The sequence below is a fragment of the Pimephales promelas genome, chromosome 22 (genome assembly GCF_988280905.1).
Source record: "Pimephales promelas chromosome 22, fPimPro1.hap1.1, whole genome shotgun sequence".
Lineage (NCBI taxonomy): Eukaryota > Metazoa > Chordata > Actinopteri > Cypriniformes > Leuciscidae > Pimephales > Pimephales promelas.
Window position 1 is genome coordinate 15,338,540 of NC_142790.1, and position 23,122 is coordinate 15,361,661.

The 23,122-nt window shown below is 37.9% G+C and overlaps 1 protein-coding gene across 2 annotated transcripts in view; it reads left to right on the plus strand.

Annotated features, from left to right (window-relative positions):
- The window catches only part of stau2 (staufen double-stranded RNA binding protein 2), a 174,880-nt gene that overhangs the window by 96,938 nt on the left and 54,820 nt on the right, over nt 1-23,122 (plus strand). For both annotated transcript variants that reach the window (XM_089125989.1, XM_089125988.1), the window contains exons 10-12: nt 4,803-4,934; nt 5,877-5,934; nt 17,312-17,616. In XM_089125989.1, the coding sequence (XP_088982115.1) occupies nt 4,803-4,934; nt 5,877-5,934; nt 17,312-17,616 (495 nt within the window). The remainder of the gene's footprint in view (nt 1-4,802; nt 4,935-5,876; nt 5,935-17,311; nt 17,617-23,122) is intronic.

The window sequence follows — 23,122 nt, forward strand, 5'->3', positions numbered from 1 at the left end:
GAATAAAAATATAAAAATTAAAATGTCTCAGGAAACAAATTATTACAAAATGCAGGAGGTAAGGAGTGTGAGATTTCTGATTTTTGAACTAACTTATAAAATTTGATAACGAAAAATCTGTTTTAGCTTGTTGTAATACTCTAATCTTTTAAAATGTAATGTACATTTGAATGTTTAATGATTTTTAAAAGATAGAAATATGATGCTAATAGAAAAATGACAGACAAAGAAGATTATGATTCAAATGTAAATAGATAGATTGAATGTAATTCAAATGTAAAATTCTTAAAATTACAGATTAAAATTACTGTCCAAAATCCATGAAAATCCTGAAATTTGGCAATGATAATTAATATATTACAGGTATTTATGGTAAGCCTTTGCTGGCTTTGGTCCATTAAAACCACTATTCATCGGCATGCATTGATTAATCCCATGGCATGTAGCAAAAAAAATAATAAAATAACCGCGACGAAATCAAATGCTGATGCGACCAACTGAGAAAGTTGGTAGCATCAGTTTAACCTGGTTTCTGAGGGTACAGTTGTCTCTCGTGTTCTTGTGTTCTCCTATTTAAAAATAAATGTTTTTCATTTAAAACTTGCATCAGTATCATGGATCAAAATGTTAGTACACAAAACCGATGTAGCCTAAGGTTTAAAGGTATTTGAGCACAAGTAGGCCAAATGCATCAATTCAGGTGGTGAATGAAAGAACCAGTCATTACTATAATCTGATTTTATTATTTAAACACTGTTTATATTTGTATATATATTCAAATAATTAAAAAAATACATTTCATTCAAAATTGAATTTTCACTTTGCTAACCCGCATCGTACAATGCCATGTGTAGGGGGCCCATTGACATTGAGAGTGTACAGGGCCCAGAATTTGGTGCTACGCCCCTGCTCAAGATGACCAATCGGAACTTGTATAGCTGGGCTAATTTGCTCTGAAATATCTGCAGTTGTTCATTTGGCAATTTGCAGTATAGTAAATGGAGCACAGTAAATTAGAGCAGAATAGAGTTGACTGGTAGAGTGCAGTAGATTAGAGTTGAATAGAACAGTATACATTGGATTCAAGTAGAGTAATATCGATTAGTGTTAAAAGAGAAGATTTGTATACAGTTGTTTGGAGTAGAATAGGAGATAGGATAACATTGAATAGTAGTGTAGAGTATTATAGAGTTAAAAGTGTAGTGAACATTAGATTTATTAGTGTTAGGACAGAATAGTATATAATGGTGTGGAGCTGAAACGGTAGAGTAGATAGGATAGAGTAGATTTGTGTAAAGTAGGGATGTACCGATCCAGTATTCAGGATCGGCTTCGATACTGCGACTATTGCCAGATTCTGTCCTGTCAGACTTCCGATATGTCCTGTGCATACTCGCGGTTGTTATTGCTAAGCTCCACAAAAGGCAAAAAACACATTATAAAGCACAATAAAAGTTTTTGTGCACTAAATATTTCAAGTCTTCCAAAGCCATTCAGTAGCTTAATGTTAAAAAAACGGACAAATATTTTTTATGCCATTACATTAAATAAAGCTCACGTAATGGTGTAGACTCTTTAACTCTTCCTCCGCTGCAGTGATCTAGAAAAAAAGCAGCTTTATGCAGTAATGACAGAGTTGTATGGGGTAGGGGCAGAGTCGTATGGGGTAGGGGCAGAGTCGTATGGGGTAGGGGCAGAGTCGTATGGGGTAGGGGCAGAGTTGGATGGGCTAAGGGTAGAGTCATATGGGGTAGGGGCAGAGTCGTATGGGCTAAGGGCAGAGTCGTATGGGGTAGGGGCAGAGTCATATGGGCTAAGGGCAGAGTCGTATGGGCCAAGGGCAGAGTCGTATGGGCCCAGGGCAGAGTCGTATAGGCCAAGGGCAGAGTTGTATGGGCCAAGGGCAGAGTCGTATGGGCTAAGGGCGAGTCGTATGGGCTAAGGGCAGAGTCGTATGGGCCAAGGGCAGAGTCGTATGGGCCAAGGGCAGAGTCTTATGGAGTAAGGGCAGAGTCGTATGGGCTAAGGGCAGAGTCGTATGGGCTAAGGGCAGAGTCGTATGGGCCAAGGGCAGAGTCGTATGGGCCAAGGGCAGAGTCGTATGGGCCAAGGGCAGAGTCGTATGGGCTAAGGGCAGAGTCGTATGGGCTAAGGGCAGAGTCGTATGGGGTAGGGGCAGAGTCGTATGGGCCAAGGGCAGAGTCGTATGGGCCAAGGGCAGAGTCGTATGGGCCAAGGGCAGAGTCTTATGGAGTAAGGGCAGAGTCGTATGGGCTAAGGGCAGAGTCGTATGGGCCAAGGGCAGAGTCTTATGGAGTAAGGGCAGAGTCGTATGGGCTAAGGGCAGAGTCGAATGGGCCAAGGGCAGAGTCATATGGGCTAAGGGCAGAGTCGTATGGGCTAAGGGCAGAGTCGTATGGGCTAAGGGCAGAGTCGTATGGGGTAGGGGCAGAGTCGTGTGGGGTAGGAGCAGAATCGTATGGGGTAGGGACAGAGTCGTATGGGCTAGGGGCAGAGTCGTATGGGCTAAGGGCATAGTCTTATGGGCTAAGGGCAGAGTCGTATGGGGTAGGGGCAGAGTCGTATGGGGTAGGGACAGAGTCGTATGGGCTAGGGGCAGAGTCGTATGGGCTAAGGGCAGAGTCTTATGGGCTAAGGGCAGAGTCGTATGGGGTAGGGGCAGAGTCGTATGGGGTAGGGGCAGAGTCGTATGGGGTAGGGGCAGAGTCGTATGGGGTAGGGGCAGAGTCGTGTGGGCCAAGGGCAGAGTCGTGTGGGCCAAGGGCAGAGTCGTGTGGGCCGAGGGCAGAGTCGTATGGGGTAGGGACAGAGTCGTATGGGCTAGGGGCAGAGTCGTATGGGCTAAGGGCAGAGTCTTATGGGCTAAGGGCAGAGTCGTATGGGGTAGGGGCAGAGTCGTATGGGGTAGGGGCAGAGTCGTATGGGGTAGGGGCAGAGTCGTATGGGGTAGGGGCAGAGTCGTATGGGGTAGGGGCAGAGTCGTGTGGGCCAAGGGCAGAGTCGTGTGGGCCAAGGGCAGAGTCGTGTGGGCCGAGGGCAGAGTCGTATGGGGTAGGGGCAGAGTCGTATGGGGTAGGGGCAGAGTCGTATGGGGTAGGGGCAGAGTCGTGTGGGCCAAGGGCAGAGTCGTGTGGGCCAAGGGCAGAGTCGTGTGGGCCAAGGGCAGAGTCGTGTGGGCCGAGGGCAGAGTCGTGTGGACCAAGGGCAGAGACGTATGGGGTAGGGGCAGAGTCGTGTGGAGTAAGGGCAGAGTGGTATGGGCTAAGGGCAGAGTTGTATGGGGTAGGGTTGTATGGAGTAGGGTAGAGTTGTTGAATGTAGTTGTGTACTCAAGATACGATTGATTGGAGTAGAGTAGATTGATAGAGTGCATTTGTATAGAGTAGTGTAGAGTTGCATAGACTAGGGAAGAGTTGTTAATGGAGTAGTGTAGACTAGATAGCATAGATTTGTATAGAGCATTAAAAGTTGTATTGAGTAAATTTGGTTAGAGTTGTATAAAATAGAATTGTTGTATAGAGTAGGGTAGAATTTTACATTGTGTGGTAGATTAGAATAGATACATAGGATAGGGTACATGAGAGTAGGTCAGAGTTAAATAGAATAGTATGGTGTAAAGTAGTACGTTGTTGAATGGAACTTACGACAAGTTAGGATAGGATGGATTGGAGTAGAGTAGGTAATATAGAGTGGGATTGTATAGAATAGTGTGGAGTTGAAGGGTATTGTAGATAGGGTAGGGGAGAGATAAATTGAACACTATGGCTTAGAGTACACAACTCTGCTCCATTCAACTCCGTATTAGACTAGATAGGATAGGAGAAGTAGAGCAGAAAGGATATTGCAAAGCTGAGTACATTAGCATATAATGGAGTAAAGTAGTGCAGAATAAATTTTCATAGGTCAGTGTGATGGAGTGAAATAGAATGAAGTAGAATTGAGTACAGAAAAAACGTACTTTCCCGCAGGGTGGAAGTTGTGGTATACAGGAGCAGAAGTGGTACAATTAACACTACAGTTAATGAAACAACATCATGTTGAGTGTCATTCTGAATGATCTGTCAGTCTCATCCAGCACTACCACACGTACTGTAAACAAGTATCAAGCAACATCCAAGTTGGAAAAGTTTATCTTCCCTGTCTCCTGTCCGATAATCCCTCGCTTTAAAGCACTCCGTGCATCTCTGAGCGTGTGGTAACGCAGCCTCTAACTGATTCTCCATGCTCCTTTCACTGTCGCATTAGACTCTGCTTGTGTGTGTTTCTTTTGTGTTGCCCAGTCGCTTCTAAAATTTCCACATTGTTCCCCCTCTGGTCTGTGCGCATCAATACGTGTCTGTTTTCAGGTTTTCAGGGCCACACCATCTCTCCCCTCCTGCTGCTTTGCTACTTATAAATATGAAAAGATGGTTGTCTGGGTTTAGAGACAGATTGACAACAAAATGGATTTATCTTTTATAACTATTAGAGAATAGTTCTATACCAATTGGTGTTTTACATCAGATTCTGGTCTGCTTATAATTTGCTCATCTCTTTTTTCATTATTAATAAAGGCAATATAGCATTTTTTTTCAACTCTTTAGACCACATTTGATGTATCATTGTTGTTGTGTTTTTTAATCAATCCTGATTTTGTATCTGTATGAAGAGCAAAAAGCTTTAATGTAGCCTAATCAAACTGCCATTTAGTCATCAGCACTACTAATGTTTAACGACTTACAATTTTACAGTGGTGGCTGACATCAAGACAGCAATAAACATCTACCACTGTTTGTTGGCAGGTGAAAGTAGGTACCGAGGTCACTACAGGAACTGGTCCCAATAAGAAAGTGGCCAAGCGTAATGCAGCGGAGGCCATGCTTCTTCAACTGGGCTACAAGGCGTCCACACCATTACAGAACACACCGGAAAAGGTCAGTTTCAATCAGTGCTTGGGAAGATACTTTGAAACTTTTACAGCTAGTAGATATTAACCTACAACCTATATTAGGCTATTTTTCACATACTTTCAAAATAATAGAAGTATTTATCCCAAAAACATGATTTTAATCAAGTGTTTCATTTCACACTAAAATCCGATAATAAAATAAACTTTTCAAAAGTAAATCAATTATATAATAATAAAAAAACATAATTACTCAAATATTTATATTTGCTTACTTATTTCACTACTAAAAAGTGAGTATTATTGTGAACATTTTTTTTACAGTGTCATTTTTTTTTACATAAAATCAACAATTCTATTAGATGTCTCTCATTTGTTGTCCCCAAATGAAGTAAATAAATATATAATAAAATGGATAAATAAAAATTAGTTGTTACATTTAAATATTTATATTTAATTATTAAATTAAAATAATTAATTAATTTTAAATTAATTTAAAATAAAGTAAAGGGAGGGGGCAAAAACAGTTTCTTTTTTTTTCAGTAAAAAAAAAATGTATAAGGTCCTTTTGTAGCACATCAGCTTTTCATTTTGTTTTACATTTTGGTAACACGTCAATTAGATGTCGCTCTTATTTAGTTCATTATCCCATTTGGTTGCCACATTCAGCATGAACAGCATGGCAGAGACATCAGTGAGAGAGGATGTATACGTTTGTATCATCACATTGCTTCTTGTTTCAGTGCGCACAACCCTAATCTTTAAAACTTCCATCTACTTAGTCTTTGCAAGTTAGTGACACTTATGCCGTGATGTCTCAATTTGGTAGGGATTCTCCCTTTCTAATGGAAACAAGGGAAAGCGACTTGTCTGACATGCATGAAAAAGGGTTTGCTAAAACGGCCCTCTCTCTCTCTCTCTCTCTTTCCAATATCTTTCCGCTCCTCTATTATCTTAACATTGGCTACAGATGGACAACAAAGGCTGGAATGGACAAAGGGCTGCTTTTCCTGAAACAACAACCAACAGTAAGTGTTTTTCTCTCCGTCTGTGTTCCTCAGTGTAGGTGATGCCAGGCCGTTTAATCTATCTGACTGATTAATAAGGAACCCAGTCGGCTCAATCACAAACTCGCTTCTATGGAGAGCCTGTGAATTCTTCCTTTTCACGTAGACTTATGTGCTTTCCCAGGGGGTCTGTGAGACCACTGTATTAAACACTCACACACACACACACACACACATCAACCACCCAAACAGTTTTTCAGGGTACAACCATGGTCTTCCAGATGGGTTCACACACACACACACACACACATCCATTTTCCAACAAAATGGTGCTGGTTTTTGAGCTGTGTTGGGCTGGGAGCCCACGTTTCCACTGACTTTGAGAGACGAGTAATGACGTAACTGAATATGTTACTATAACCTGCCAACAAACAAACATAGCACATCGCTGTCTTTGTTTATGAGCATTAAGAATACATTTTATCATCCAAAGTAATTCCAATCACTGTCTTATGTAATCACGAGCTGCTTTTTGATGCGGTTAGATGTGTAATGAGTAAAAATCATAGCAGTCATTTCACACGTATGATATTTATAAATAAAATCATTTTTGACAGATGGAGAAACAAACAAAATTAGGATATACACACAGAGTGTCTGTCAGTTGAACATCTCTGTAAACAGTTTCATGATTATAATGGCAGAGATCTAGTTTTGTTTTGTTGTTTTGAACTTGCGGACAGTATTGCACCCCTGGCCTCTGCCGTTATTGTTTCTTGGTTCAATATTTCCTGGCCAGAACTGTCTTTTTTTTTTTTTCTTCTATTGTGTGGATCTGGCATTTATGGAAGCTTGTTTCCACCACTGAATTTAAAAAAAAAATAAAAAATAATTGCAACTTTTTATCAAACGTGTTATAAAGTCAGAATTGCGAGATATAAAGTCAGAATTGCGTGATATGAAGTCAGAATTGCGAGATATAAAGTCACAATTGCGAGATATAAAGTCACAATTGCGAGATATAAAGTCAGAATTGCGTGATATGAAGTCAGAATTGCATGATATAAAGTCACAATTGCGAGATATAAAGTCAGAATTGCGAGATATAAAGTCAGAATTGCGAGATATAAAGTCAGAATTGTGATATAAAGTCAGAATTGCGAGATATAAAGTCAGAATTGCGTGATATAAAGTCAGAATTGTGATATGAAGTCAGAATTGTGAGATATAAAGTCAGAATTGTGATATAAAGTCAGAATTGTGTGATATGAAGTCAGAATTGCGTGATATAAAGTCATAATTGTGAGATATAAAGTCAGAATTGTGTGATATGAAGTCAGAATTGCACGTTATAAAGTCAGAATTGCGAGATATAAAGTCAAAATTGTGTGATATAAAGTCACAATTCTGAGAAAAAAAGACAAAAGTGCGACTTTTTATCTCACAATTGCGAGTTTACGTCTCACAATTCTGATTTTATAACACACAATTGCGAGTTTATATGTCAAAATTCTGACATCTTTTCTCAGAATTGTGAGATATAAACTCGCAATTAAGAGTTATCAGGCTAATTCTGGCTAATTCAGGCTAATGACTTTATTCTATCAATTCTGACTTTATAACACGCAATTGCGACTTTATATCACGCAATTCTGACTTTATATCTCGCAATTCTGACTTTATATCTCGCAATTGCAACTTTATATCATGCAATTCTGACTTTATACCTCACAATTCTGACTTTACATCTCGCAATTCTGACTTGACATTTCGCAATTCATAATTGTGAGAAGAAAAGTCACAATTGTGGATAAAAAGTCGCAATTACCTTTTTATTTTTCATTATATGGCGGAAACAAGCTTCCATAGGCAGTAGATAACATTTGAGTTGAAAATTAAATGAAACAAACGATTTTCTTTAGTAAAAATCATTGTCAGATTTTAAAACCGCCTTAACAGCAGGCCTCGGAGAAATGCTGGTTGCAGGAACGTTTATGCAGAGCGATGTGGACAACATCTTTGTATATACAACCCTTCTTTGGTGAATTGGAAATGAGTGCATTGTGTAATTAAGCCTGCATTTTTGTTGCTTACTTGATTTGAAGCAGTGTTTGACAACTGTTTTGGATGAATCGATGAAAACAACAGCTTCTCTAAATCAGGTCACTCGTGGTCTAATGTTGGAGCATATTTGACCCAACTATGTAGTGGCATTCCTGGAACTTGCACACATGCTGACAAAAGCTCTTGGCTGGTGGGAAAACCTTTATTATAGTGCTTGCGGCAAGCATTTAGTTTTCTTCCCAATTTCATACGTTTATGAACTGTATGCTGCAAACTGTTTAATATGCTGCATTCAAACTTTTTTAAAGAACATTTCAGCTTTAGGTTATTAGGGGTTATTAACCTCATCTTTATTTATTAACTAGGGCTGCAGCTATCGATTCTTTTTGCTATCGATTAATCTAGCACTTAATTGATCGTTTCATTGAGTAATCGGATAATTTGTTTGTGTGTATTTTTAACCAACCAAAAGAAATAATTTATAACGAAAGTAATAAGGTGTTTAGCTTTTATTTATTTAAAAATATATATATATATTAAATAATAATTAATATAAATAATTTGGAGGTATTTATTCCAACACCAACATTTGGCTCCAAAACTAAGACTATGTAGTGCTATTTTTAAACATTTAGTGTTTATAGGTGCCAGTGCCAACAATTATATGACAATACAGTTAAATCAATTTACTGTAAAACATGTAGCCCATAACACGTAAAACTTTGAATACAAACTTAAATAGTAAAGGCAACTTGGCCTTTGTTTTGTCTTCTTAATACAACATTACAAAAAAAGGACTGCACCTTCTGTAAATTACCCACCTGAAAATGTAAAAATAAATGTAAATAAAACAATTATAAATAAGAATCAGACTTTTTCAACTGTAATCTCAAGACAAACATCAAAATATACCTAGCTGAGTGTGTGTGTGTGTGTTTGTGTGTGTGTGTCACAATATTTGTTCCTCCATGTCCCGTAGACTCACTGTATTCGGGACACTTTGCACAGTAAAACGTCTTTTAAGATATCAACCCGCTGAAAGATAAACCTGATTGTCTCGTCTGTCTCTGGCGACATTCCTTCCACACGTTTCAAAGTTTGATTGACACATTTTGGACTAATCGTTTTAGAGAAACCTTGAAAAACCTGCCGGGAGATGCAGTGTCCGGATTACCATGAGGACTCACGGTGTTCCGGACGGCTGAAAATTTCTACTCACTGTGTTTCGGACAGTCATTTCTAATATAAAACGCATACGTTTTAACAACTATAAGTTGGTAAAGTATTTATTCTAATCTTCATAACTTTGTTGTATAAGCGTCTATACACTCTTTTAATCGACAATTGCCCATTTGAGTTAAATGGGCATTAAAATATATATATTTTTTAATCCCTTAAAGTACAAATATTTGCAAATTGTAACTCATAATTAATTTATAAGATCAAAAGAATGTTTTTTTCCCGGCATTTTCTGGTGGGTGATCGTGTTTTAAGAGCTGTTTTCTATGGAGGTATATTACCCCCTCGTCCATTTGTCCTGCCTTAAAACCTTCCCCTCGTCATTTTCTGAACAATCAATGGTGTACGTTAGAAACTCGCATTGATTTCTTTGAAACCACTGGCTCTGGAAACATAGGGTTGGTCGGAATCGAAAGAGGAGGAGGCAAAGATGACATGGATATATATATATATATATATATATATATATATATGCCATGACCTGAAAGTGTTTATTTATAAAATATTTGAGAAAAGGTCAAGTGTCCGGAATACCGTGATGTCCGGAATACAGTTAGTCTACGTTACCTCTCTGCCGTTGTGCGTGGTTAGGAGCTCAACATCTCGCATGCATGCTTGCACTAGATTGCAGGATATTTTAACTTGCGAATTCATTAGCAGCGGTAAAACTAGTCGATCACGAGTGGCTCAACAGGTAGATCTATAGACAAACTCATCTTTCAGGCATTTGACTGACCGGATTGATACTTCAGAGTGAGAAATCGGGGGTATGGCGTGAGAGCGTGAGAATTGGCTTAATTGCGTGAGAGTTAGCAGCCCTGCCAGGTATACTTTGCAGTAGACACACTGCATCTTGTTCTCTTCCTTTGTAAATATATAATGATCCCAAACTTTAGACATTCTCTGCCGTTTATGAGGTCACATGAAGTCAAATGTATCATGCGCCATGGTGTGCTTCCTGAACAACGGTCCGTGTGAAACAATCAGATCCCTGCGTGTGCGTATAGTGCGCGTCATAGGAATTTAACGAGGCTTCGAGGCAGATTCTTTGCCTCTAGGAATTTTTGTAATCAAGTAACTCGAGTAACTCGAGGAATGGTTTCAGCCCTATTATTAACCTTAAACTTTCTAAGAAATGTAAAACTTTCATCCTGACTTTCATCATTTGCATTTCTCCCGCTCCCACTGAGTTCACCCAAAAAAGAAAATTTTGTCATCATTGTATCAAACCTGGATGAGTTTCATTCTTCTGTTTAACACAAAAGAAGATATTTTAAAGAATGTCTGTAACCAGACAGTTGACGATTGCCATTGACGTCCATGGTATGGAAAGAAAATACTATGAAAGTCAACGGCAATCGTCAACTGTCTGGTTACACAGATTCTTTAAAATATCTTCTTTTGTGTTCAACAGAAGAATGAAACTCATCCAGGTTTGAAACAATGATGATACAATTTTCATTTTTTGGGTGAACTCTCCCTTTAAATAAATAATAAATAAATATACCAGTTTCACTTCAAGTTATTCTCTTTAAAAAACAAAACAAAAAAAACAACAGTAAAAATCTGGGTTACAGTAAGGCACTGTAAGTGAATGGGGCTAATTTGTAAGTGTTACAATGCTCACTGCTTCAATAGTATAGCCAAAAGATGAATCCTTACTAACTTTTTCTCATTTTTATCTAATTTTAATTTTAAAAACAAACATAAGAATTTGTACAGTATGTAAAATTACAAGCTTTTCATTTTTGCTTTTGAATCCCTCTTCAGTTCCATTGTAAGCGCCTCATCGTAACCTTGATATTTGCTTTTTGTGAAGAAAACGAGGGAAAGGTTGAAGTAATTGTTTGTGCGAATCACCATTATGCCACAAATGTTGATTGTGCTTCACTTGTTTTGAATCCAGAATATTCTTGTAAACTTCTGTTTCAGTATTAAATTGGTCTTTTTAGATTACACAAGTTCTGCATCTAAAGCTGCATGTATCCCCCCCAAAAATGTGCATTATCCATCTCTTTCTTCATCTCTCTTTTTATCTTTTGGCCTTTGCTCTGTTTTGGAGAGGATCCATTCTCCAGCTTGACTTTGTCACACTGATGTTGTTAGACTCCATCTATCTCCTAATTGACTTCACAGACTTTCTCAACCGTAGAGTCTTTAATGTCAGAATAATGCTAGTTAATTTACGGTTCCTGAGATCTGCCAGTGAGAGAATCAACGTCTCTAAGGGGTGTAAACTCAATTCAGAGCAGATGTACGTGTCAGTGACCTGCGAACTGAGTTTTTCCTTTCCACCCCTTGTGAACACAGAACCAGGTTCTCTAAAGCAGATTTATGGTACCTTGTCCATCGCTGCTAAATGTGCAGATTTATCTGCATTTTGATTATGCAAGAGCAATGATTTTGATCCTTAGCTCTGCATTCTTGGGTGTTTCTTCAACTATGCACATTTTTTTGGCCCTGTGGACTCTCTGAAAGCAGTTTTCACACTCTCACTAGTTGTCCAACATTGTATCACTGGATAATTCTGTCAATTCCATGTATTTTTTTTTTCCTATAATCATTTCCTCTACACTAAAGTGTCATTTCCACCACATCAAATTATGGGTTTAATGGCATTCTTTAGTGGAAATAATGTTGGTGGATATGACATTTAATTTTTTTTTTTTTTAAATAAGATCAGCCACTCATTTCTTAGCTAGAATTTTATGTATCCTAAATGTATTTAATTTGTAATAATAATATAAAATAATAGTTTCATTCATTTTGCATCAATTGACAAAGTTACAGCACGGAAATGATGCACAATAGTATTATTCTGCTTACTAGTTTTCCTTGATTTTTCATTCTTTTCTTAATTTTTCATCTCAAGCTCTTTACTAATACTGTTGTCTCTTTGACAAACAAGTACAAATGTTTGATAACTGACTTAGAATCAAACTCATTGGTTTTAATGGAAATTAAACAACATAGAAATGTATGATAAATTTCACATATTACCTATTAACATGGTTTATTTCACTCCGTTTATATTACCATTTTTTTTTATCTAATGGTAATTTTTACAATTGATTTTCATGTTGTTTAAATCATTCTGGCACAAGGCTAAAAGTTTCCAGACTGTATTAATTTCTCACTTTCATTTAAAAAAAAAAAAAAATAAGTGAAAATTTGCTTTTATAAATGTCAATGGGGTCCAAGCTAACGTGACCCAAATGTCTTTAATAGTTATGTTTCCATCCAAATTAGTGAATTAGTGAATATCACATAAAACATTTCCGAATTAAGCCGCATTTCCATCTAGTGAGTCGAAGAGAGCAAAATTTGTCACTGGTGTTAAATATCACTAAGAAAAGGAGGAGCCACTGTATATAATAATTAGGGGTGTAACGATACACGAAACTGACAGTTCGGTTTTCCCACGGTTTTGACGTCTCGGTTCGGTTTAGAAAGCTAAAATTTTTAATTTAATTAAAAAATTGTCTTTGTATTTAAATTTATTTAATTACAATTAAACATTTCACAAGGATAAAAAAAAATCGGATTAAAATTACAGCTAATGCCTTAAACTATATAGGGAGCCGCACATTACTATAACATTATTACACAAGGTTTTAGCCTAGACTTTTAACTATTCAGATGCTATTTATTTTTCAGATATAATAATCAACACACAACACATTGTATGAAAACATGTAAACTGATCATAGGGCAGATTTTGCATTAATTTGTGTTTTTACTCTAATTTGTTATTGAAATATAATAATTTACACAGTTGTCATTTTCATGAAAGATATTTTAAACATACATTAAATAATCAAGATATCATTAACAGGTTAAGTAAAATATAATATATAGGCTAACATAGTGCATTTATTTAGTGCAAGAGTTCATTTATAGGAACCAGAGTTGTGGACACTGAATCACGCCTGTTGAGGAAAATATAATGCTAGTGACAAGCTATGCGGTTTTATTGACGTCTTTCCGCTGCTGAAACACTGATTGAGCGATTTCACAAGTTAAGATGCCTTTCAGTAAGTATACTGTACCTTTCAACATACCTTCATGTGTCCATTCTGAAACTGAGGAAGAGATAATGGCGCTTACTTACACTCCGCGCTGCCGCTTGAAATGAGGAGCATAGTAGGCCTACAGCGATCTGTCATGCCACATCAAAGAGCGCCAAAACACCATTTATTGTTTCAATTTCGAGATCAAATAGACTGAATTTGAAAGATTACACCTTGCTTATTATCGAAAGTAACAAAACGCGGAGCTAGTTATTTGGTGTTAATGCCCAGATAGCACAAGGCTGTTTGATGTGCTATTTACATCTGGAAGACGTATTTTTAAGAGTGTTTTCTCATCTGCAGATGTCAAATAGACGTTTAGAAGATGTCTCTAATATGTAATGATTGAGAATGCATGTTAAACTGACATCTTATAAACGTCTATTTGACATCTGACAAAAAAACGTCCTATAGACGTCTTGCAGATGAGCAAACACTCTTAAAAATACGTCTTCCAGATGTAAATAGGACATCAAATACCCTTGTGCTATCTGGGTGGTGGTTAGGCTACAAAACTGAATTCATTGTGTACTGTATACATAAGACATGAGGTCCATTGAGCAGGGCTGGGCGAGGCCGGGGTAGCAGGGGGCGTGTTCGTTACGCAATGAGAGTATCGCGATTCGAATCATGAGTTCTGTATCACGTTTTTCTCGGTTCGGTTCGAATATCGTTGCACCCCTAATAATAATGGTCGTATATAATAATAAATGACTTGCACCTCACAGCGCACAGACGAAACTTGCTTGATATTTTACTATCTTGCTTTCGGAAGCGAATGCCTCCTGTTTGGGAACGCAGTCATGTAAGACTGTTCTGGAAGGTAAAATATACCAAACTACTTTGATGACAGACTTTGCCCTGGCATTTCAGAACAACCAAACTGCATTTCAGATAGATGCTGTGCAAAAATATCAGTCTGCTGGTTAGGTTACCGTATGTCATCCCATCTCGCAAAGTCATGGAAACAGCTAATGTGACAAATGAGCTAAATGCCCACAATTGGATCTCTCTCGTATTTGTGCAATGGTACAAGATGAAGGAATTTTGTCAAAATTGCACATCGAGTCACGGCCTCCACAGCCATATGGTCTTAGGACTTGTGGAACATGGTGTATTTAAAACAACAAGACAGTGTGTCAGGCATTATTAATGCATTTCCTGCACTGGGATCCTGCACTTGAAGGTTTGAGCTTTAATCCCGTGATGTATTCTTTTGAATTGGACAAACCCACAGAAATGCATGGCAAATGTGTTGTATTTTTGTGTGTGGCGTAATGAGCGGATGAAGGAAATGGGGTGGGAGGGACGGATTAAGGGACGCATGGGAGGTCTTAGTGTAGCGTTGTGTCCCAGAAAGGCAACACATCTTCTTAATTGAGGTTTTTTTTTTTTTTTATTCCTATACAATCATCCACAGCTATGAGAAGCCCAAAAAAATATGTGGACCCCATTCTAGCATTGTAGCAGCTTTTGGTCTGCAAAGTGGCCATCATTTATTTCCTGGTGTATGTTTCTAGTTGCTGGAGTGTGCGTGTGAGAAAGAGTCTGTTTGTGTGTATAAAGGGAAAAAAGTAGAGCAAGATTCCATGAAAACGGAATGTATGAGTAAGACAGCGCTATGATATCCGCGCGCGTGTGTGTGTGAATATGTCAGTGTGTTAGTGTTTAGTGTCTTGGAGCATTGCTTCATTGTGTTGATTTACAGTTGGGCCTTGTGTGTTATCTGTTTTAAATCACAGCTTGGGCCATGAGCTGGCCAATCTCCAGCCCACCATTCTCAAATTCAGCCCATTATACTGGGTGGAACCTGTTGGAACTGAGAAAGAGAGGGAGAATGAAAAAAAAAAGAGAAATGATGGTGCCGATGGGGTAGTGGTATTGTTTTTTTCTCAGCGTTTATGTGCTTTTTGTCGCAATTCCCAATTGATGTCATTCTGGCTTACATCTATTGTTTTATACCAATTTAAGTATGAATTTTTCTCATGCGGGCTTGGGATGCTGATTTGTGTAATACGAAATGCATGTTGTTGTGTGACGTTTTAAGTATTCAATGTCAGTTGCCTCTTTGCCAATCAGCCTTGTTGAAATGGCCGACGGGAACTCCAAACTGCTGGTTTTCATTTGCATTCTCACTCCATGAATTAAGGGCCTGTGTCAACAGCACACTGCAGCGTTTGGAGAAACTGCCTATTTACATTTCTCACAATTTTCTAGGATAATATTTACCAGTTTTATGGTCCGAACACTAAGTTAAATCAGTTGTTGCTTGTTCTGGGTTGTCAGAAATTGTGTAGACCAGCCTGCTGCTTTTAGAGACTTCTTTCGGGACAGAAAACGCAAACAGGAAGCAGAATCTGTGCACAGTTGAGAACATTTACTGCAGCTGCTCTGTTTCTCTCATCTTTTTTTCCTTTTCACTCTGTACTGGCTTCTGTAAGAACCCCAAAATTAGAGTTTTGTGGCTTTTTGTCCTTGTCTGTCAGATTTGAGTTTATTTATATGTTGTAGTGTTCTCATAAAAGATGACAAAACTTAATTTTCAACAGATGTTTACAGTTGACCCTTTTGGGAAAAGAAGCCCCTGTTATCATATATAGTGAAAATCATGAGTCAGAACAACAACAAAAAAAAAAAATAGTACAGCACACCTGAAATAGCCTTATGATTTGATATCCTTCAAATCCTTTTAAACACATCCAGTGCATATACAGGGATGTGAATAAGTTTGGACACCCATGCTAAAGTTGCCTAAAAAGAGGAATAAAAAAAATCATCTTTTGGATATTGATCTTAATGCCTTAATTAGAAAAATGAGGAAAACTCCAACCTTTAAGGACACACATTTTCTTTGTGAATAAATAACGTATCATAAATAAATAAATGTTTTTCCTTAAAATACAGGGTGCATAAGTCATTGCCCCCCTATGTTAAATTCCCATAAAAGCCAGTTATTTCATGGATCCAGGATAATATGCATCCTGATAAAGTTCCCTTGGCCTTTGGAATTAAACTATCCCCACATCATCACACACCTTCCACCACACCTAGAGATTGGCATGGTTTTACTTCAGTTAGCCTAATAGCTGGTTTGATTTGCATTGAAAGATGATCTTATGGAAAGTACCCCATGCCAATCTCTTGGTGTGGTGGAAGGTGTGTGATGATGTGGGTCTATTATGATAAGATATATATATATATATATATATATATATATATATGATAGATAATGTAAAATGAAAATTTTATTTCACTGATATGAAAATTTTGGCGGATACCGATAACCGATAATTCTTTTTATTTGACAGCCGATAACCGATATATTGGCCGATAAATTGAAATCCAAATTTTAGTACAATTTTGAGAGCCTGATTACAAAAACAAAAGTCTCACAATTAAACCCATGTCCCAAGCGCACGATTATAATGATGTTCTCATTATAGTGTTATGTAGCCGATATGACAGATTTGCGCTGCACATGTTGCAATGAACCGTATTTTCATTTTTTGAAGAGATTTCAATCATATTTCAAGGAATTCAAAAACATAAACAGTGCTCAACAAGTGTCTCAGCTGAAGGGAATACTACGTTATTTATCGGCTTTAATATATCGGCCACATTTTCTTACCAGTCCGATAACGATAACATTAAAAATGAACACATCGGCCGATACCGATATGGTGGCCGATATATCGTGCATCCCTAGTATATATGCATACACACACACACACAAACACATATTTTGTTATATTAAAATAATCCCTTTAGTCACATATGTCTGTATGTTGTGCCGTTTCATATTTTGGTGGAAACTGTGCTAAAATAAAATTCTAGAATCTCTGATGCTTGTAAAGATCAAAAGAACAATGTTTGTTCAAAAAGTATTTGCTGTCAATTTAATATTTCCTTGCTGAATAAAAGTATTAGTTTCTTTAAAAATGTATTATGAAAATGTATATACTGTATATATACATATTTATGACCTTTTTAACTTTCAGAATGTGTCTTACTCCATCCCTATATAGCTCAAAAAGGAATTCTTCACCTCTCCCCGGATGTGTATCAAGAAATGGAAGCAAGCAGGAATAAGGGAGTCCCTGGTTCCCCTGGAAACTATCTGACACCCAAAGACATTGGCCAAGGTTCCGCAGGGCCATTCTACACCCCATCAGTGGGAAACACCGCAGCCATTGCGAGAGAGCTGCTCCTGAGCGGGACGTCACCCACCGCTGAGGCCCTGGTCCTGAAGGGGAAAGCACCTGCTTTGGCCTGTGGCTCCATCCAGCCTTCCCAGCAGCTGGAGTATTTAGCCCATATTCAAGGCTTCCAGGTATGGAATAAATGAAGTGATTTTGTAGATTTGTTTATCTCTCTCTTTCTCGCTCTCCACTGCTAGCTCTAGCTCTACCCAGAGAAACAGACTTCAAATTTCCTAACATCTCTTGCGGAGACTGAACTCGATATGCTTGGCTCACACTGTTCATCCATCTGGATGAAACTGTGGAAATGTGGAAGTGTCTGCTTCTGTCATTGATGTTCCTACAGGCCAAGGAGGTCATTTCCCTTTTACATGGCAGGCAAAGTATAACAACCTGTCTTTTAGCAGATTCGTCGTCCACTGCTCCGTTTGTCCTAGGGCTGCATAATTATGACACTTTATTGTTGGTGAATATTTCTTTTTTTTTTTTTTTTAAATATCATGGTTATTAATCTATCGAGTTTACATTAAGATGCTTATTTTGTGTGGAGCAGCTGCACTTTATATTCGATATTCAGGCTACACAGGGCTCAACAAAAAGGAATGCCCACACCATATATATTTTTTTATTACTATGTATATTAATTATTTTGTATTATTCTTTGGAAACTTTTTACACTTACTACTGTTCAAAAAGTTTGTGGTCAGTAATTAAATTTTTTTTAAATGTTTTTGAAAGAAATAACCAAGGCTGCAATTATTTGATCAAAATAATTGTGAAATATTATTACAATTTATGATAACTGTTTTCTACTTTAATATATATGTAATACATTAATATAAAATGTAATTTATTCATATGATGGGAAAACTAAATTAGCAGCCAATATTCCAGTCTTCAGTGTCACATAATCCTCTAGATATAAACTGGCTGAAGATATGTATATGTATATTTTTATGTATGTACAATATATAGTTTATATGAAGATTAAGTTCATTTAAATTATTTTATTTTTTATTTTTGTAAAGCCCATTGAATGTTAAAAATGTCAATTGTACTGCACTGTAAAAATTAATACACTTTATCTAATCAATACAATTGTGGCAACAGATTACAAACAATATTATTAATTAAATTAAATTTTAATTGTTTCAAAATGAGTAAAAAAATGAGGCTATATTTAATGGCTAAAATCTATTTTTTTTTTCAGACATCAGTATTGGGATCAATGATACTGGGTTTTATTTGTAGAGCTTAGTAAAAAGATGCCATTAAACATACCATATTTGTTTCTACATTAATTTGGGGATTCAATGTGACATTATTATTAACTAATTAATGTAATTAATTAGCTAATTAAATAAAATATACTTTATTGGTTTTCTTATAGCATAAAAAACAAAAATGTTATTTAGAATGTGAGATAATCGAATAATTCTAAAAATAAAACAATTTTATTTGACTCTTTTTAATCACTGTTGAAATGAAATGCCTCGATTATACGATTAACTGTACCCTTCTCGGTCCCCATAACCATTTCAATAACTCCTAAGTTGTTCACTTAAGCTAAAAAAACTGCATAGTATCCCTTTTAATTTAGCAGCAGGTGCTTTTCATATTGGACAGTAAAAACATTTTATCTTAACCTGCTGAGGTTACCTTTGAAAAAGCCTTTGTTTTTGCTCAGAGCTTTCCTGTAGTCTGAAACCTTATGAAGAAGAGTGAGGCAGCCAAACGTAAACACGGGTGGGAAACAGCAGGTTTCATTTAAAGAGCCAGCTGCGAGGGATGAGCCGACCTGCCTGTGTGAATCACTCCATGTTCAAACCCTTTCCCCCCTCCAATACCCCAAACGCTTTATCCTCCCTTTCCTTGGTGTCTTCTATCAGGAAGGGTTTGAGTATGTAATAGAGCAAAGCAGGATATTTTTGTTTCGTTGAGACGATACACCGAGCGATGTGGGTTGGCAATGAAAACCCGAGCGTACCAAAAGCAAAACAAAACCGCCGAGCTGCAACTTTAGCGCTGAAAGGCAGATTCCAGACTTTTATATGTTTGTTGGCTCAGCCATGAAAACATATCTCTGGTGCACAACAGTGTGCACTTATTGGCTAACTGTTTCTAATCAGAGCTGCAGACATGCTATCCTCAGTGCCAAAGGACATGTTTAAATCAGACCAGGTCTGTCCGCTCAGTGATTCAATTTGGTCTTGACAGAGCTGTTGTGAAAGCCCCTATGAGGCCCTTTTTGTTGGCATCGGAGCAACAGAAACACCTGCAACAGTTTGGAAAAGCCACAACGAGAACCGACGTTCAATCAGTTTCCTAAAGCAGTTGTGCTACACAGATGTGGTACTCATTGACGTGCGGTTGTTCGTGCGTCTGTTTCCTCTAAAGCCAGATTCTGATCTCGAAAACTCTTAACGGAGAAGTTAATTGACAAATACGGTCGTGCCTTGTAAAAAAAAAAGGACCTAGGCTGTCTTTGGCGTTCTTGAAGTTTACTTTCAGTTGAGATTGGTTCATTCAGGTCTTTCGCTCTTGTTAGACAATTTGATTGATGGAATTTAGCCAGAGGTTGAAACTTAGATAGGGGCATCAGCATATTGGCTTTTTGGAAGCAATGCTGGTGCAGAGAGAGTCGGAGAAAACTCTTTTGCTGTTCATTTCCCTGTTTTCTCAGGCCACATGTGATGAGAGTTGAGTAATGCACAACATGTGCTCGCTCTTTCTTTTTCAGAAATGTTATTTTTTTGAAAGTGAAATGTTATTTTTCTGTTGATGAGCTTCACATCTGAGTTTGTGCCCACGCTAGGCTTGCTACGGTAGTCGGTGTTACCGGTTTTTACACGGTCTTCAGTCGCAACACCGGTTTCATGACTTGCCCACCGCGGCACTGTTTAAAAACAGTTTAAAGCCTTAAAATTATTTAACGCAATTACGCAGTATCCGCTAAGTCCTGCCTATAATACGCACACACATAACCCACAGAAAAGACTGAACAAACCATAACACGCACAAATTATGCCAAAATGTCCATAAGAGCAGTCTTAAATGATTTAGATAAAGTTTTAAACGAACGTAGAGATTTGTGAGAAAATGGGACGCAAATTTGCTCACTCTTTTTTTAATTTACTCCTTCTCATTCACTCCTTCAAGTGAACAGTGTTATTGGACTAATGTAGGGAATAGGCCTAGTCAATAAGGGTTTAGAGGGCGATTTCGGATTCAACCCATGTTCTCAAGCAGTGAAAAATAGAGGACACTGAGAACGCGTTGACAGAAAGGATCGAGCAGGTTATATTTAATATGAAACAAAGTCTCAACTTTCAAATTTGGTCAGTCAAAGAAAATTAAACATTAAATAGGCCTACCGTTTTGTGGCTCTTTAATGTGTCGTGACAGATTGCCTGATAAAGCCAAGTTCCACTGACGTTAATCTACTATCTCTCCTGACTGGTTTGACAAAAATGGTGACACACATCTCTGTCAATCAAACTCCAAGCGAAGGATGGATTGACGCTAATTTAAAAGTGAAAGTGATGTAAAAAAAAAATTGTTTCGTTTTCAAACTAGCGCATATTCAGGGCACAATAACAAAACAGTTCTATGCAAACGCGTGCATTTTACGTTTGCCTTTAAAGCTACACTGTGTAACTCTTTTAGTTTATTCTTAGCTAAAAACACTTAGTTCTTTCAAAAATATATGTGCTCATTAATGTATATTTCCTTCGTTCAAGAAATAAAGTATTCTTGTGAGTGTATAATATGCCATTATAAACACATACGGGTAAGGCGTTCTAATGTCGGTCGCCATGTTGCCCCTCCATCTTCAAAGTACATTAGCCAAAGAGGGACATACCCGTTAATTCAAGCTTCGCCTTTCACATTTACGTTTTAGTTAACACTCATGGACGAGGTCAAACTGGAAGCCATGTTAATCTTGGACTACATTGGCCACCGTAGGAGTTAAAATGAAATCGAAATTGAAAGGAACAGAAACTAATATTCACTGGATGGTCATATACCTTTTCACCGCTAGATGGGGGTAAAAAATCCCACAGTGTAGCTTTAAATTAGCGACAATTAAACGTCCTGTGTTTGTCACAGGTCGTTTAACCGGTGAGAAAATATTCTCACCATCACATCCCTAGCCCACGCTCTAGCTAACCTTCACATTGGGATCTTACCAAATATCTATTGCCATAAAGTCTGATCCAGTTTATTCTGGTCAAGAATCACCAACATGTAAAGGGCTTATTACATTTAATCCAGTAAAAATATTTGTGCCCATACTTCCAATTGTTGCATAAAAACTGCCAGTCATGGCATGGATGAGGAACCGAACTAGCAGTTTTGTGAACTGGATCAATTGATTCATTGGAAAGATCCTCAAAAGAACAATGCATTCATTCGAACTTAATTTAGTCAACCGTTACAACCCCATTACCCATTCTGATTTCTGGATCATTGAGATCCAGATTAGTCCATTTTGAGAATAAATCATTCTTTCCACTTTTGTGAACTGGATCAATTAATTGAAAACATCCATCTCGAAAGAATGATTTGTTCACATTCATTTGAAGCTTCAAACATCAGTCACCTTTCATTGTAGTAGCATGGAAAAGAGCGACCAGCCAGAATTTCTCCTTTTGTGTTCCAAATAAGAAAGAAAAGCATAGGATACGTTTGACAACTTTTTGGGTGAAGTGAGGCTTTGCTTTTATAGAGTGCACAGCAAAAGCTGCATTAAAACACAAAACATATTTTTTGTGCATCAACTCCCCTTGACTAATCTGACATGCTTCAGATTATTTAGTAACCTTCAGTGGTCTGGTTAAACTCTTGAGCCTCTTTTGGTCAACTGGGTGACTTTTTTGGTGCAAGTAGCACCAGCTTTAGACAGACCTAGAGATGGATCTTTTCCCAAATCTCCCTTTGGTCGAGCAACCGGAGCCCTGCCAGTTAACGCTCATTCCCCAGACTGGGGATTCGGAGAGGTGGAGCAGTGAAGCCAATCTCTGTGGGAACGCTGCTCTTCGCCGCATGTCAGGTGCACATCATAAAGGGCCTTTTGTGCTGAGCCTGTGAGCTGCAAAGCAGTCTGGGAGAGCGGAGAGCAGTAGGTAGAGCTCATGTTAGGGATGAGTCCCAACGCCTTTTATGAACCTCCATTTTATGAACCCCATTCATCTTATCACGCCATATGAGGCTGCGTGAAACACACTGTTCCACAGTCCTACACTCTACAGTATAGTTTGGCACTTCCATCAATACGGTATATTTTGGTGTCTTGCGTCTTTTTATTGTGAGACCTATTAGAGATGTTTGATAAATGAACACAAAATTAACCCAGCATCAAAAGCATCTTCAGATGTTATGACCTTTTTGTAGTAAATAATCTCTTTTATATTTTCCCCTCAATTTTTTACAAATACTGCTGTGCTCTTCATTACCAAAAGTGTAATATATTTAATACGTTTTTTAGTATCTTCCAACCAACATTTGTTCCCAAACTTAATGAGCAGTGTTGTAGTCGAGACCACCTCACTCGAGTCCGAGTCGACACCGAGACCAGAGAGAGTCGAGTCCGAGTCAAGACCGAGTCCATAGAGAGTCGAGTCCGAGTCGAGTCCG